General features: G+C 47.5%; 1 protein-coding gene across 1 annotated transcript in view; it reads left to right on the top strand.

The window, feature by feature from the left end:
- Nucleotides 1-15571, top strand: part of NRAP (nebulin related anchoring protein) — a 63439-nt gene that overhangs the window by 24050 nt on the left and 23818 nt on the right. The window contains exons 19-27 of the mRNA XM_008144321.3: nucleotides 1802-1999; nucleotides 2560-2664; nucleotides 4546-4644; nucleotides 5764-5868; nucleotides 6938-7045; nucleotides 8546-8857; nucleotides 9989-10093; nucleotides 13025-13123; nucleotides 14950-15054. Of these exons, the coding sequence (XP_008142543.2) occupies nucleotides 1802-1999; nucleotides 2560-2664; nucleotides 4546-4644; nucleotides 5764-5868; nucleotides 6938-7045; nucleotides 8546-8857; nucleotides 9989-10093; nucleotides 13025-13123; nucleotides 14950-15054 (1236 nt within the window). The remainder of the gene's footprint in view (nucleotides 1-1801; nucleotides 2000-2559; nucleotides 2665-4545; nucleotides 4645-5763; nucleotides 5869-6937; nucleotides 7046-8545; nucleotides 8858-9988; nucleotides 10094-13024; nucleotides 13124-14949; nucleotides 15055-15571) is intronic.

The raw sequence follows: 15571 nt of genomic DNA, 5'->3' as shown, positions 1-15571 counted from the left end.
GAGCACGCCTAACAGGTTCCTCCCTGACAGAGCTTAATTCTACTGAGAGGGTTAGACAGTAAGCACCCTGATTATTGTGGTGATGTCCTGGATGAATCCTGTGGTTACAAATGCATATAATATTCAAAATATTTAGCAAACAACTGGGCATTTAAGCTCCAACCAATCAAAATGATGCTTCGTTGTAAACAACTGTAGTTAATGGCTGGAGATGAACTGTGGTAAAATTGTCACTTACTGAAACCCTTGTGGGGAGGTAAATTCTGCTAGAAGGGGCAGATGTGGCTTCTAATCAAGTCTTTCCTGCCAATACTGAACAGTTAAAAAGGACACTTAAGTATCAGGTTTCTGCTTTACGATTGCCGGCTCCAAGCTGTGAGGCCAGCTGACAGTGCTCTGATGGCGCGGACAGGTCTAATTACCTGGTAAATCATTAAGGAGCCATGGCTTGAGTAGAGTAAGAAGGTTGGTGTCTGAGTCGCCATTTTGGATGTGCCTATATAACAAGCCCTTTAAAGTGCATAGTTGTGAAACATATAGAGACATTGAGAATATGGCTTTGGTTTAGATAGAGAACAAAATGTTATTTCATATTTGCAGTTGGAACATCTAGGGCTGAAAAGATTGTGTCTTGCCTGAGGTCATATAGTAGTCAGTGATAGTGGTGGAGGGGTAGAGAACTAGATCCTAGAACTCTTTTTACTGGCACTCTATTCTTTTTACTGTAGATCACTACCTTTCCCCACCACCGTACCATCATCACCATCATCACCATCACCATTATTATCACCAGCACCATCACCATCATCACCACCATCATCACCATCATCATTACCATCATCATCACCACCATCACCATCACCACCACCATCACCATTATCATCATTAGCACCATCATCGTCAATCCTATCATTAACATGATCACTATTGTCAACATCACCACCATCATCACCATCACTGACATGATTGTCATCACCAACACTATCATTACCACCATCATCACCATTATCATCATTACCATAATTACCATCATCACTATCATCATCATTCCTATCACCAACATCATCATCACCATTATCAACATCACCATCATCCTTGTTATCATCCTCACTGCCACCATCATCACCATCCTTCCCATGACCAACATCATCATCACCATTATCAACATCACCATCACCACCATATTATCATCACTAGGGCCATCATTACCATCATTATCCCTATTACCATCATCACCATCTTCACCATCGTCAACACCATTACCACCATCATCACTGCTGTCACTGCCAAGCTCATTGCTAACATTTACCCAGTGTTTTCTGTATGCCAGCCTCTGCATGAAGCAGGTATCACCTACTATTTTGTTGACTCATCACAATAATCCCCCCGAGGAAAATGAGCCCTTAGAGAGATGATGTAACTTTCCAGAGATCATCCAGTTGGCAGAGGGCAGGGCAGGTTTGAACTCAGGCTACTCTGGCTCTGGAGCCTAAACTTTGTTATTCTACCTTTTCAAGCTTCTACAGAAACCATGGATAAAGGGTTTGCCTCCTGGGGTAGCCAGATAAAATGATTTAGGATTGGAAGGAGGCATTTCTCCCAGAGACAAAGTAGGGTGGAATCTCAGCTCCCCGGCACTGTCATCTTACAGAGCCAGAAAGGGGTCTCACTTTTCTGACAGATGGATGCCGTTGCCCAGAGTGCCAACTTCTCATGAAAATGTGGGCTGCTTTCCTGTGTTTTCATATCACGCCTGCAAACACAGGCTTCGAGTAATGGGCCTTGTTTTGTTACATTCAAGGTTGAATACAAGAAAGGCTTTGAAGAGAGCAAGACCCACTTTCACCTGCCCATGGATATGGTAAACATCAGGCACGCTAAGAAGGCCCAAGCTCTGGCCAGTGACCTGGACTACAGGAAAAAGCTGCATGAATACACCGTGCTGCCCGAAGATATGAAGACACAGTGGGCCAAGAAAGCCTACGGGCTCCAGAGCGAGGTGAGCCCCTGTCATTGACAGTCTCCCATGCATCTCTCACAGGGGGATACAGTGACACTTTGAGAGTGAACCTGAGCATGTGTCTATTACATAACTAGAAGGACCAGGAAGAACTGCTGGAGATGTACCAGGCCTGAGGAGGGTGGATGGGGAGGTAGAGATAGAGTTTTAGCTGAGACATTGGGGACTAGAGGATGCAGGACAGGGGCCCAGAGCCATGACAAAAGTCAAGATGAGCGAGGAGGAATCAAATGTTGAAAATGATAAGAATGATAAGTAAATCTCAGAAACTGAGCAGGTTGAAAGATGAAATACTTAATCAAAAAGTCTGAAAAGCCCACTTTTTGGTTAGGTTATGATGTTTCAGTGCTAAAGTGGAACATGGTTACAAAGTGGGCCCAGTGTCCTCCCTGCCTAGGCAGAGTCCTGCCAGATTATGAAGGAGTAGGGAGCAGTTCCTCTAGGAAGACGATGCAGGAGCAAGGATTTTCCCAACTCTCCCCTCAACTTGGCGCAGTCTGCACCCATGCATCTGTTCGAGCTTTGCACTTCTCTTGCAGCTGCAGTACAAAGCTGACCTGGCGTGGATGAAAGGCGTGGGGTGGCTGACGGAGGGCAGTCTCAATTTGGAACAGGCCAAGAAGGCTGGACAGCTGGTCAGCGAGGTAACCTGAGCCGAGGCCCCTGACTTCTAGTAGTGATCTTGTCCTCTGATTCCCCCTCCCCAATCCCCCGGATTATTTGGGGTATGACTCATAGGAGTATTTTTTTTCATTTTGCACCTGGGAAGGTATGTGTACACAGCCCAGCAATTTAAGTAGCAGATGCGTCCACAGAATAGTTCAGAAAGGGTGTCATACACAATCAGTTGGCACGAGGAAGCACGTGTTTGTTGTGTAAGAGTTTGTGATTACTTCTGAATTAGAGTTTGACACTTGGAGGATAGCGTCCTCATTACGCCCTTGCCTTACGTTCACTGCAGACTTTGAGCAAGTCATTCAGCCCTTCCCACCCTCTTTCACCTAAAAATGAGAAGGTTGGACAGGCTACCCTCCAAAGTCCCCGTGGCTCCAAGCCTGCTTCTCTTTGCACCATGTAAAGCTGGCTTTGGCAGCAGGCAGAGGAGGACTTTTAAAGGGCATTTCATTTGGAAATGTGACTATTTCAGGAGCGCTCTTGGGATCTTTTAAAGGGGATTCTTGTGTCGTGGCCAGGAAGGCTGAGTCGGCATCTCTCTTGCAAATGGTAATAATAGTGGTAGTCATAGCTGCCAATTGTGGACTGATAATTATGTACTCATTGCTGTCATTTATTTACCACTTCGAGTGTGTTACATACATACAAATAAATATTGCTCATTTATTGCTCACAGCAGCCCTACGTGAGTGACACTATTATTATTCTGTTAATATCCCATTTTACACACGAGGAAAGTGAGACTTAAAGGCACACTTCCAGGAACTAGCAGAGGTGGTAACTGAATCAAGTGTTTGATCCAGTGCCCCGGCTTTTGACCACTAAGCAATATTGCACCCCCAAAGTACGTTTTTGTAATCTGTCCTTATTTCCTACTGTACTCACCCTTCTCTCTGACCCAGACACATTTATGGCCCGAATATATAAATAAAGAAGGTAGAGAGAATAGAATAACCCTTTAGGGTCCTATTACTTAGCCTCTTTGAGACCAGCTAAAATACAGGGGGAGCAACCAGAGCCCCATTTGACTTGGACAGGAGTGCCGTAAGGGGCCCCAACTAGCCTTAGGAGTGAACTCAGCCCGAGGAATGTGTTTCTACCTCACTTCCTGTGCCTACTCATTGTTAAGCTCCTCGAGGGACATGTAGATACCATCTCCTTCGCCTTTTTAATGTCCCTGCTGTGCCCTGTCTAAGGTGATTCCTGGCTCCTCAATAAGAACATTGACAAGTGTGGAGTGTGGACCACTGGGAATTTCAACCCTGGAAGGGCAATGTCACTTCCTTCAATTATGTAGGGAAGGAGTTTTCCATCAACGCAATGGAGCTAGAAAGGAAATTGCAAGTGTCTGAAGTATTTGCTCTAGAATTTTATTTTCTCACAGGGAGGAGATTTGGAGTTTTTAATATTCCAATCCCTATTTGGGGTTCAGTTGGTACCTGTAATCCTCTTGCCAACAGCACTGGGGGTTTTGCTCATCTCTGAAGCTGGAAGGAGGTGGAGGTGAGATTCGGACCTCGGTCTTCATGATTGTGAAGTCCAAGTTCCCTACACCTCACTCTCCTGGGTCAGATCTAGATTTATAAGATGGACACATCTCAGGGCACATGGTGAAATACAGGATTTTTTAGGAGAAAACGCAGGAGTAGCAACTATTGGTAAAACACTCTCACCAGAGCAAGCAGTCTCAGGTCTGCCTGGCCCTAAGTGCAGGACCAGTGGGAACATCCCCCTCAACCTCAGGACATGCTTGGGCTTTGGAAAGTGTGTGTGTGTGTGTGTGTGTGTGTGTGTGTGTGTGTGTGTGGTGGGACAGCCTCATCCTAATGGGGTCTCTTCTTTGGAAACAGAAAAACTACAGGCAGAGGGTGGACGAGCTGAAGTTCACCAGTGTGGCCGACAGCTCCCAGATGGAGCACGCCAAGAAGAGCCAGGAGCTGCAGAGCGGGGTGAGTCCCGGGCTGCCCTTTCTCCACCAAGCCGCTGTGTCATGGGCCTGGGAGCCTCTGGGGACAACAGCAGGTGCTGCCCAGGCACGATCCAGGGGCCAACAAAGAATCATCCCTTTAAATAGACTGGACTTAGCTTTCGGCAGGCTTCCAGGCTGTCTCTGGGAGCTGAATCCCAGGTCTCCCCGACTCATCCACCACACTTCTCCCTGGTTGTTGGGGTTGATGCCATCTGATTTTATTCCTTTCAGCTTTCTTTATTGCTTAGTTCCTTCTTTCTCCTTCTATCTCTCATCAGAGGCTCTATAATTCTGGAGCCAGTAGAGATTTATTATGGGGGACAATGATATTTGTTTGTGGGTTGTGTACATTTCATGCCCGCTTGAGCTCACATGTTGAGGGCAGAACAATGAAACTCCACACGTGTTATTGACACGTCAGTGTTCAACACTGGTTGCGCACCTGCACCAAGTAGGTACCGTAGTTGCTACGGTCCTCACTTTCCCTCCTACAGGTCCAGGTACACCTGCCAGAAAGGATGCCATCAACATAACGAGTCAGCAGAAAACCACTGTACAGGAACTCGAGTTGTTGGTCGGGAGGAAAGGAGAGGGAGAAAGAGCAAGAGTGATGGAGATGTTCACTCATGGTGTCGTTCTGGTCGCTGCTCACTTTCCAGGTGTCAGACCTATGAATGCATTAGGATCGATTATGGGGGCGCAGGAGGCAGAGTGTGTTGCTTATTTTTCCTACGTGGAGAGTCTGTGCTCATTTGAGCTCTCTGATGGGTTATTTTTTTGAGGCTGCAGACAGCGTAGGTGAGAACGCCTTGGGGAGGTCTATGTCTTCTCAAGGGAAAGGCATGAGAACAAGAACCTTGGAGGGATTTTGGGGTTGGTTCCCCAGCCACATTCTTCTCTCAACTCCTCACTGCTGCTTCTCCTCCTGTTAACTCTCCCGTGTTAAGCCTCATTTACTGTATCTTACCGGCCACTGTCTGGTCTGGGTGGTTTTGTAAGGTCTTCCCAGGCAAGGCACAGAAGATTCAAGCAGACATAAGAACCCATGAGTGGTGCCCACCCGCCCACCTGCTCCTGACCCAGTTCTCTGTCCCAACAGGTGGCCTACAAGGCAGGAAACGAACAGTCCCTCCACCAGTACAGCATCAGCAAAGACGAACCCCTCTTCTTACAGGCCCGAGCCAATGCTGCCAATCTCAGCGAGGTACAGCACGTGGGCCCGGCTTCCCTATGTGGGCACCGGGACCCCAAACCTGACCAGCCATGTTGGTGTGTCAGCTCGGGTTGCATACATCTGGTCATTGTAAACAGCTCGTCTAGCAATCTTGTTCCTGACCAGTGCTTTATGGGGAGGACAACCTTTCATGGGAGTGAGCCAGTGGTGACTTGAGCCACTGACTATGTGAAGGAGGAGGAGGCAGCGGTTGTCCTGGGCTCAGAGTGGAAACAGCATAAGAGCAGTGTCATAGGGGAGTGAGTAAGAGCTCAGACGTTTGCTCCAAACTGCCTGGGTTTGATCCTTGGCTCTGCCAGTTACTAGGTGTGTGACTTGGGGCAAAGTTTTGCTCTCAGTTGTCCAATTGGTAAAATGAGGGTAATACTCGTCCCTCGTTGGGTTGTCATGAGGCTGCAATGAGCTAATATACAGAAAGCACTCGGAGGACTGTGCACAGGGAAGCTTTGCTCTTAGACACCAAAGTAAGAAGACACTTTCCCATCTGTGTCTTCTAAGGAGGGGCCTTTGCTCTGCCACTCAGCTCCCAGGTCTTTGGGGTCTTGACTTAATTAATGGGGAGAGGAAAGAATTAGAGGGAGTGACCACAGAAGGCAGAGAACCTTCTAGAAGAAAGAATTTGAAATCTGGAGGTGGAGGCAGGACAGGAATTGGGAGGAAGGAAAAGACGCAGAAGAACTAGAGGCTGGGGGACAGGGAAAGAAGAGAGTGGGGCCGGGGCTGGATGGGTGAGGTGTGTGCACAGAGCTGGAGAACACCTTTCAGAAATGTTGCTGTGTGTTATGTCATGGTATCTCATCTTTGACATGTCAAGGCCTCTCAAATTCAATGCCTGCTTCTTTTGATTGAAGCCATGAGTAGCAAGAGGTGTTAAGGCAGGAACAAGGAGGCCTGGTTGTGTTCAGGTTACAGGGTTTCTGAGAGGTCTTGGGGTTTGGGGGAAAGGCGTGATTGGTGTTTGCCTCCCAGAGGGGTCGTTACGGCGTCTAAGGGAACGGTCTCATGTGAAGATGATCTCCTTTCTCCTGAATCCCCTTAGAAACTGTATAAGAGCAGCTGGGAAAACCAGAAGGCAAAAGGCTTTGAGCTTCGTCTTGACTCCTTGGCCTTCCTGGCAGCCAAAGCCAAGAGGGACCTGGCCAGTGAGGTAAGTCGGTCTCCAACGTCTCCATGTCTCCGTGAATCCTGCCGTTTACAGCATGTGTGTATACACATTACATACTCTATAGGTCATGTACATATTATGTAATCTGTGGATTCCATAGACATAAGTATAGAGAGACGTCAGCTGAACTAACCAGTGGCGTGGTGATCCGTTGATTTACATTCCGACACCAACTCCTTATGTTGTCAGAGGGTAACGTTTTACAAACCAGCTCTGGTTTGCAGATGCCCTTGGCGTGGCACAGGTGTACACCAAGCCTGGCTCAGAGAAAGTGTCCAGTGAATGGTGACAGATACTGATACTGCTGTTGCTGTTGGCAGAGGTGAGCGAGGAGCCCAAGTCACCTGATGGCCACAGCAATGACAATGTTGAAAATAGTGCCACACACTGGTATCCTGTAACACTTTTTAAAACATTCCCATACTTATTCTTTCTCCTGATTCTCATTGCTCTTGGTGTAATACCTTTTTTTTTTTCAGGCCAATATGCTTCCTTTGGTACCCATACTTCTAAATATTTATGTGCCCCAGTTGTTTTTTCAATTCAAGCTCCTTTCTCAAAGAGCAATTGGATTTTGGACATTCTGTGTCTTTTTAATTTCTTGAATACTTTTTATTTATAATGTTCTCACTATTACCAAAAAAAGGATTTTAAAGTGGCTTTCAGGAAAGCAAAAGGGCACTTAAAAATAAATCCAGGAAGAGGGGTGGCAAATAATATAGAGAAAAGATGGAATTTCACCAGGAAATTGGGAGAAGACTGTTGTATAGCTGAACATTCTGTGGCTCTGAGTTTTCTGGCAGCTGAGGTGGAAAGGGAATAATGAGCAGTAATATTTTATTTCACTGTTTGATGAAAGGTTGTGCAAAGGAGGCAAACTTTTTATGCCACTAATTCTATTAGGATTCTGTCATATGGCTTTGTTTAAACTTTCACACCTGTGGGTTTTTTTTAAAAAAACCATGTTTTCATTGACTTTAGAGAGAGACTAAGGGAGAGAGAGAGAGAGATAAAAACATCAATGAGAGAGAAGCATCGATCAGCTGCCTCCTATTGGGGATCAAGCCTGCAACCCTGGCATGTGCCCTGACCAGAAATCGAACCTGTGACCTCTTGATGCGTGGGAAGATGCTCAACGAACTGAGCCACACCAGCCGGGCAACGCATGTGGTTTAAAATGTCACAATTCCTTTATTTTTTAAAATATATGTTTTTATTGATTTTCAGAGAGAGAAAGGAAGAAGAGAGAGAGAGAGAGAGAGAGAGAGAGAGAGAAATCAATGATGAGATAATCATGGATCAGCTGCCTCTTGCATGCCCCCTACTGGGGATTAAGCCTGCGACCCAGGCATGTGCCCTGACTGGGAATCGAACTGTGACCTCCTGGTTCATGGGTCGATGCCCAACCACTGAGCCACACTGGCCAGGCCACCCTTCCTTTAGGAGATTCTGACCCACCCCTGCTCTCCTCTTCTCATCCAGGTGAAGTACAAGGAGGACTATGAGAGGTCCAGAGGAAAGCTCATTGGGGCCCAGGGTGCCCAGGGCGACTCCCAGATGAGCCACTCCCTGCAAATGTCCAAGCTGCAGAGCGACCTGGAGTACAAAAGGGGATTCGAGGACACCAAGTCCCAGTGCCACGTCTCCCTAGACATGGTCCACCTTGTGCACGCCCGCAAGGCTCAGCATTTAGCCACAGACGTAGGCTACAAGACGGCATCTCATCACTTTACAGCTCTGCCCACGGACATGAAGGTGGAATGGGCCAAGAAGGCCTACGGTTTACAGAGTGATGTAAGCTCTGCGTATGTGTGTGTACGTGTGTGTGTTCTCGTTGGTACAGGTTATCCAGATCCTTCAAGACAATAGTTGATACTTATGGAAATATCTATTTCTGGGTCCCCAGGTGGAAACATGTTAGCTTCCTAGTGGTTTAACTCTTTATTCACATTATGCCCATTATAAATTCAATATGACTGAACAGGAAATTATGAAGCTCCTTTTTTCTTCCTGGAATTCTGACCTGCCTACGTTTTCCATGTTTCTTTGTATTGCCCCCTGGTGAGGGGGATGTATTTGTGACCTTCTGAGCGGTGGCTTCCTATGGGAGGGCATCTCGGATGCGCATTCCAGCTTTAGTCGTCCCCATTTTTAGAATGATCAGCTCACTAATCAATAGCCCTCGCCCCCTTTTCCTTATATTCCTCACCTGGCTCTGTTTTCTTTCATCTTCGGTTGACTCTTGTACACGAAGGTGGGTGAACTGAAAAGGCAGGTCAACGGCAGCCAGCGGTTACACAGGGTAGGCTGGGTACCGTGTGGACACATCCTTGCAGGTAGAGCTGTTTAAGGGGAGACAGGGGATATGCCCGTTTTAGAGAAGTGTCCATTTAATGGCTTTCCATTAAATCTACTCCTTCATTGGCAAGTAAGCGAATGAGAACTCCACCCTACCTTCCCCACTGAGGAAGGAATTGGCACGTGGGAAGCCTCGGATGTCCTGTGAAATTCCCTCCAGTAGCTCTCCTCCTGGGTTCTGTTGCGAATTCTCATTTTCTTCTCCCCCGCATGTCATTTTAAACAAGAAAACGGGGAAAGCAGACAATGAGGACGCTCCTTTTCTCTAGGTAGACATCAGTTCCTAATGAGGGACCAGGTGGATTCGGCCCCTCCCTCCCCACCCCCAGCCGTGCTGGGCGGGGCCTAAAGTGGCCCTCAGCAGGCAGGCTGCAATTAAAGGGGAAATTAATTTACCTTTGGGAGCCTTACCTGGTGACTGTGCAGAAATGGATAAGACAAAGATGGCATTTCATTCGACTCGGCTGCCACCAAGGCTACGTTGGCAGCTGTTAATAGCCCTTTAAATGCCTGCATCCCAACAATGGCCTGTCTTTTTTTTCTTTCCTTTTCTTTCTCCTTTGTCAGAACCAATACAGGGCAGATGTGAAGTGGATGAAAGGCGCGGGCTGGGTCGCCGTCGGGTCATTAAATGTGGAGCAGGCGAAGAAGGCAGGAGAACTCATTAGCGAGGTGAGATTTCCTGACAGCCTGCAACAGGCCCGGCTGCATGAGGCATGTGGCATTTCTGTATAAAATTAAAATAATTTCCACTCAAAAGGCAAAGGAAAAGGGAAAGCTACATGAAAGACCTCCAACCCCAGACTAGGGCTGGTAATTACAGAGAAACCACATACCAAACACACGCCAGTAGGGGCCCCATAGAGCCCGGCAAAAACAAAGTGGGTGACAAATGATATTATGAATAATAATGACAATCAAACGGGAGCTGCAATTGCTACCCCACTAACTTACCTTTTTAATGAAGCAACACGGGAGAGATGATGAAAAGACACATTTATTGCTCCCAGGAAGCCCTTTTGTGAGTTTATGCACATTTTCTCCCTTTCTTTCTGCCACAGTGTAAACAAGCTTTTGAATATTCACGTGGTGTGGAACACGTGACACGGTTCTCTCTTGTTTGGGGAGGGGGAGGGGTCTTCCATTTAAATCTCACTCCTGTCTACTTGGGGCCACCCTCCCTGGACCCGAAGGCATTCCGGCTTTATGAAAAGAGGCCCTTCCTCACATTGTAGGACAGCCTCATGGCGCAGATCAGAGTTTCTCAATCTCGGCGCTATTGACATTTTTTTTAAAATTTTTTTTTTTAATTTTATTGATTTTTAAAGAGAGGAAGAGAGAGGGATAGAGAGTTAGAAACATCGATGAGAGAGAATCATCGATCAGCTGCCTCCTGCACACCCCCTACTGGGGATGTGCCCGCAACCAAGGTACATGCCCTTGACCGGAATCGAACCTGGGACCTTTCAGTCCGCAGGCCGACGCTCTATCCACTGAGCCAAACTGGTTTTGGCACATTTTGATCATCTTTGTTGTGGGGACTGTCCTGGGCCTTGTAGGATGTTTGGCAGCATCCCTGGCTTCTACCCACTCGGTGCCAGTAGCACCCTCTGCCCAGTTGTGACGACTAAAAATAATTCCAGACGTTGCTGAAAGGGAGAGGCCCACTCGACTAGACACACCAGGCAGCTGTCCTGGGCTCACGCTCACCGAGAGGCTGCGCACCCCCAAACAGCCCAGATCCACCCCTGCTCCTGTCTGTTTGGAGAGGGACTTCTTCAGAAAACCAAGTGAGCATTTGTTTAGTGGCCTTCAGAGTAGCCTGGTCCTTCTGGACTTTTCTGGGTGGGGACCAGAGTGGCCGTAGCCCCAGAAGACTTCAGCCTCGGCAGTGAGTCCCCTGGGACCTGGTTTTGGTCCCCGGAGGAGGCAGAATGTGTACTTAAAACAGACCCCTGTGCTGGATTTTCAAACACGTACTCAGCACTGATATTTCCCAATAGGAGAGCATTCTAGTTACCTGACACGTCACAGAGCTGATTTGGAAAGTGGGCTCACGCTGGTTGGCCTAATTTTTAGAAACATTAGTCAACATTCAAGGCTCAGAAGACCCTGAGAGCCTGGTGGAGACTGTACCGCCCTGGGAAGTTCGAATGAAGCAAAGGCCCTGTTAGGAGGATGCCTGTGGGAAACTTACAGGAACAAGCATGTAGGTTTGAGGATTCATGCCCCAGGCTCTCCATAGGGGACCCCCGCGTAACAAGACAAAGAATAAAGACCATTATATACGTCATTTAGACGTCAAGATGGTGCCTCCGTGCATCTAAGTCTGGCAGCTAAGGGATCTGCCTGGAACTATCTACCCCACATTCCGGGTGTACCCCACAAGGGTCTTAATTTTTCCACCTCATTTTGCAAATTTACTCAACAAATTGGCTTACCTTCCATGCCTCAGACAAGTCCTCAAACTTCAGTAAGTCAGGGCATCTTTTAGCACCTTTCCCAACCATCTCATTGCAGTCTGACATGCTTCCAGGTTAGTGTCACATGGGGTTGACCTCTTAATTTTCAGACGGAACGTGAGGCTCTGTCAGAAGAGCCACAACTGCACACCCACCTATCAGTGAAAGCAGCCGTCAGCAAACCTTTCTTGTGAAGGAGCAGATAGTAAATATTTTTGGCTTTATGGGCCGTACGGTGTCTGTCCCAGCAGCTCACCTCTGTCATTGTAGCATGAAAGCAGCCACAGGCAGTACACAAATGAATGAGCATGGGGTGTTCCCATAAAACTTTATTTATAAAGTCAGGGGATGGATATTGGGCGGTGTCTTCTTAAGACAACCCAGGATACGGGAGCGCTCATAAAAGAATTGTTTGATTTAAGGCACGGTACGCTTCCTAATTCCATGAAGATGGCAACCATTCTGTTCTAGTCTCTTGAGAATGTGCTTTGATTGAAAAACTGACTAACTTAAGCATGATTTTTAGAATCAAAATTGGGTTTATAAGTCTTCTCCAGCATTTGAATTTGTTGCTGTTGCTGTTTCAAACTGCATGATGACTCCAAAAGCCCTTGTTCTTGTTCTTGTTAACCATTTTAAACTGAACCGGGTTCAGAAATGGTTAGGTAGTGTACGCTCACTCACTGTTAAATGCAAGGGTTTTGACTGTGATAATCTCTGCCAGGTCCTTTCGTGGAAAGAAAATTAGACAGCTTCAATTGGTAAATGTAACTATGAATGTTCTTTCTTGCCTCGGAGACTCCGACTAAGATATGTAAACAACTGTGAGACGGTATTTGAAGCCTATAAAAAAGACATCCTTTCCTGAGTGTGTCTCCCACCGTATTTTACCGGTACAACCTAATTTTGAGATGTTTTCTTTGCAGCAGGTAGCTATACTTTAATGTTAATTGACACGAGGTTATTCTTAAATGGAAACAAATATTAACCTGAAGTCACCGAGGATATAAAGATGGAGGAAGCCGAATAATAATTATGTTCACAAATTCACTCTAATCTCAAGCAACCTATGATTTTCTCTTTCAAATGGCATGAAAGAGCAGCACAAAATTCACAGCTTTGATCTTTTTCTGCTCAACAGAAGAAGTACCGTCAGCATCCAGATGCTTTGAAGTTTACCAGTATTAAAGACACTCCGGAGATGGTCCAGGCCAGAATTAGTTACACCCAAGCAGTGGATGTAAGCGATAATGTATATACATTATGACTCTGAGAGTGGGCGCTTCTTTCAACCCTGCGATTGAAGCCGAGGGGTTCTTGGCTTGCTCCTTCTGTTGCTCTAGGGATGAAGGAGCGTCTTGTCCTTTGCTGAGGCTCACCTTAGCGGGGTGCTGCCTCATTAGGATGTGGGTTGGGGGGGTTGTTAACGCTCTCAGGATGCCAACTGGGGCCCCGCCACCCCACAGCCCCAGGCTCACTTTTTCCTATTTGCATGTCGCCAAGATTTGTCTGTGGTGGGGCCTTCCCCCAGCTCCTTTTGTTTTAAAGCATTGTTTCCAGAACTGGAACTTTTGGGTGACATTCTCAGTAATTGGAACACTGAAGCCAGCCTCAGGGCATCTGGGGGCCCCCGAGGACAGGAATTCTTCCTCTTGGAATTTCCCCAAGGCTTTGGAAATGATTTGGATCTCATGTATGTACCTTGGACTACACTGTCAAGCCACGTCCCATCTTCTCAGTTTCTTGTCATCCACGATCTGGCCTTTTGTCCTCTCAGCTCAGGGTTCATTGAAGGATGAGGTGCTCTAAAAAGTCACTCGAGGGCACGAGTCAGCCCGGTTTGGCTGATTCTACTGAGAGAGGTCCACAGATCTCTGTGCAGGGCAGACACGCCTGTTAAATATCTTCAAACCATTCAACTTGCTACGAGGAAAATCTACCAACCTTGCAGGGAGGGGTTTCAGAATTCTCCATTGTTTCCCAATTGGGCCAGTTATTCTGGTTGTGCCTTATTCGACAGGCATTCTGAAACGGCCCGAGCACCCGTCCGGATATGTTCTGGGATGATTTACAAACGTTCGGGCTTAGGAATGTATCATATCTTGATAATCAGCCATCAGAATCAAATTGGATTCTGAGAAACACGAACTTTTTTGTATGAAAGAAAACGTTACCTGCTTCTTCCTTACCCTAACCAACTCTAGGGGGCAGTGCTGTGATGCACAGAAACTCGGACACATCAGATACGATTTGGGGCGGGAAAAAAGCCCAGTTTAGAAACTTGCTCCGGTGGCTGTTGCCAGCGCCATGTGTCCCTGCTCACTTCCTAGAATATCCCAAAGCCCAAATCAGAATTCTGGGTGCATAGTGCCCTAGACACACCCAGAAGACAGTTTTTAAAAATTATATATTTTTATTGATTTCCAAGAGGAAGGGAGAGGGGGAGAGAGATAGAAACATCCATGATGAGAGAGAATCATTGATCAGCTGCCCCCTGCACGCTTTCTACTGGGGATTGAACCTGCAACCCCCGGGCATGTGCCCTTGACCCGAATTGAACCCGAGACCCTTCAGTCCACAGGCTGACGCTCTATCCACTGAGCCAAACCAGCTAGTGCAGGAGGCAGTTTTGAGCACAAGAATCCTTGCAACGGGAGAGGGATGAGGATTGATGTAAATCCAGGGAAAACCTTAGTTGTGGGCAAGCCATCATTTCTCAAGCCTCCTGAGTTTTGATGCCCTCTCTTAGCTTATAGTTAATAACAAAACTACGGCTGTTAACCGGACCTCATTTGTCATTTGACACCCGTCTCAGCAGTGTGCTTCCAGTGGAGCGTTAACCCAGGGCGCAGTTTCAGCCTGTCATGTTCTGAGCGGGGATGTAGAACGCGGGAGGGAATGAAGCGCGTGTCACCGCGCTGGCTGTGAAATCTAGACGGAGGCAGGGCGCCCGTGGTCCTGACTCTGTGGGGAGGTGGCAGCTGCCTCGTCCTCGTCTCTTGACTTGGCTGATGGCTGCGTGGGGGAGGCTTCTGGGTTTAATGCAAAACCTCTCTCCGCCCACAGAGGTTATACAAGGAACAAGGAGAAAACATAAAGCATCATTACACGCAGACAGCCGACCTCCCGGAAGTCCTGCTGGCCAAGCTGAATGCCATGAACATCAGCGAGGTGAGGCTGGTGGAGGGGTACGGGTTTTCATTGTGAGGCCTCAGGGGACCTGCGCAGACACACAGCATCCTGTGCTCAGAAGGGCCCCGCTTGGTGCGATGCTCTGTCACTGTCTTGGACTGTGTGATCTTTTTGAACAAGGGGCCCCGCATTCCCATTTGCACTGGGCCTTGCGAATTAGGTAGCTGGGCCTGCAGGAGAGTCAAAGTCATTTACCAGGAAGAGACCAAGAGAAATGCTTTAGTGCAAGGGGCATTTGTACTGTGGGACTGGTAGGTGGGCATCAGAATACAGGTGAGTATACCCAGCAGCTGTGGCAAGGAGAGACTTGGGGGCTTTCACCTCCATAGTCTCTGTCAGCCCCCCTACCTGTTCCTTGACAGAGACAGCCGAGTTCTCTGTATCCCACGTAAAGAGCCATGCACGTACAGCCTCATGCCCCCTTCTTGCAGTTGACCTGCTGCTCACAGAAATCTGGGTCTGTCTGCCTCCAAAGCTCTTGCTTTTTAACCCCCGT

This window comes from Eptesicus fuscus, chromosome 17 (genome assembly GCF_027574615.1).
Source record: "Eptesicus fuscus isolate TK198812 chromosome 17, DD_ASM_mEF_20220401, whole genome shotgun sequence".
In the NCBI taxonomy this organism is placed as follows: Eukaryota; Metazoa; Chordata; class Mammalia; order Chiroptera; family Vespertilionidae; genus Eptesicus; species Eptesicus fuscus.
The sequence above is the reverse complement of the archived record's forward strand: the minus strand, read 5'-3'. Positions and strand labels throughout refer to the sequence as shown.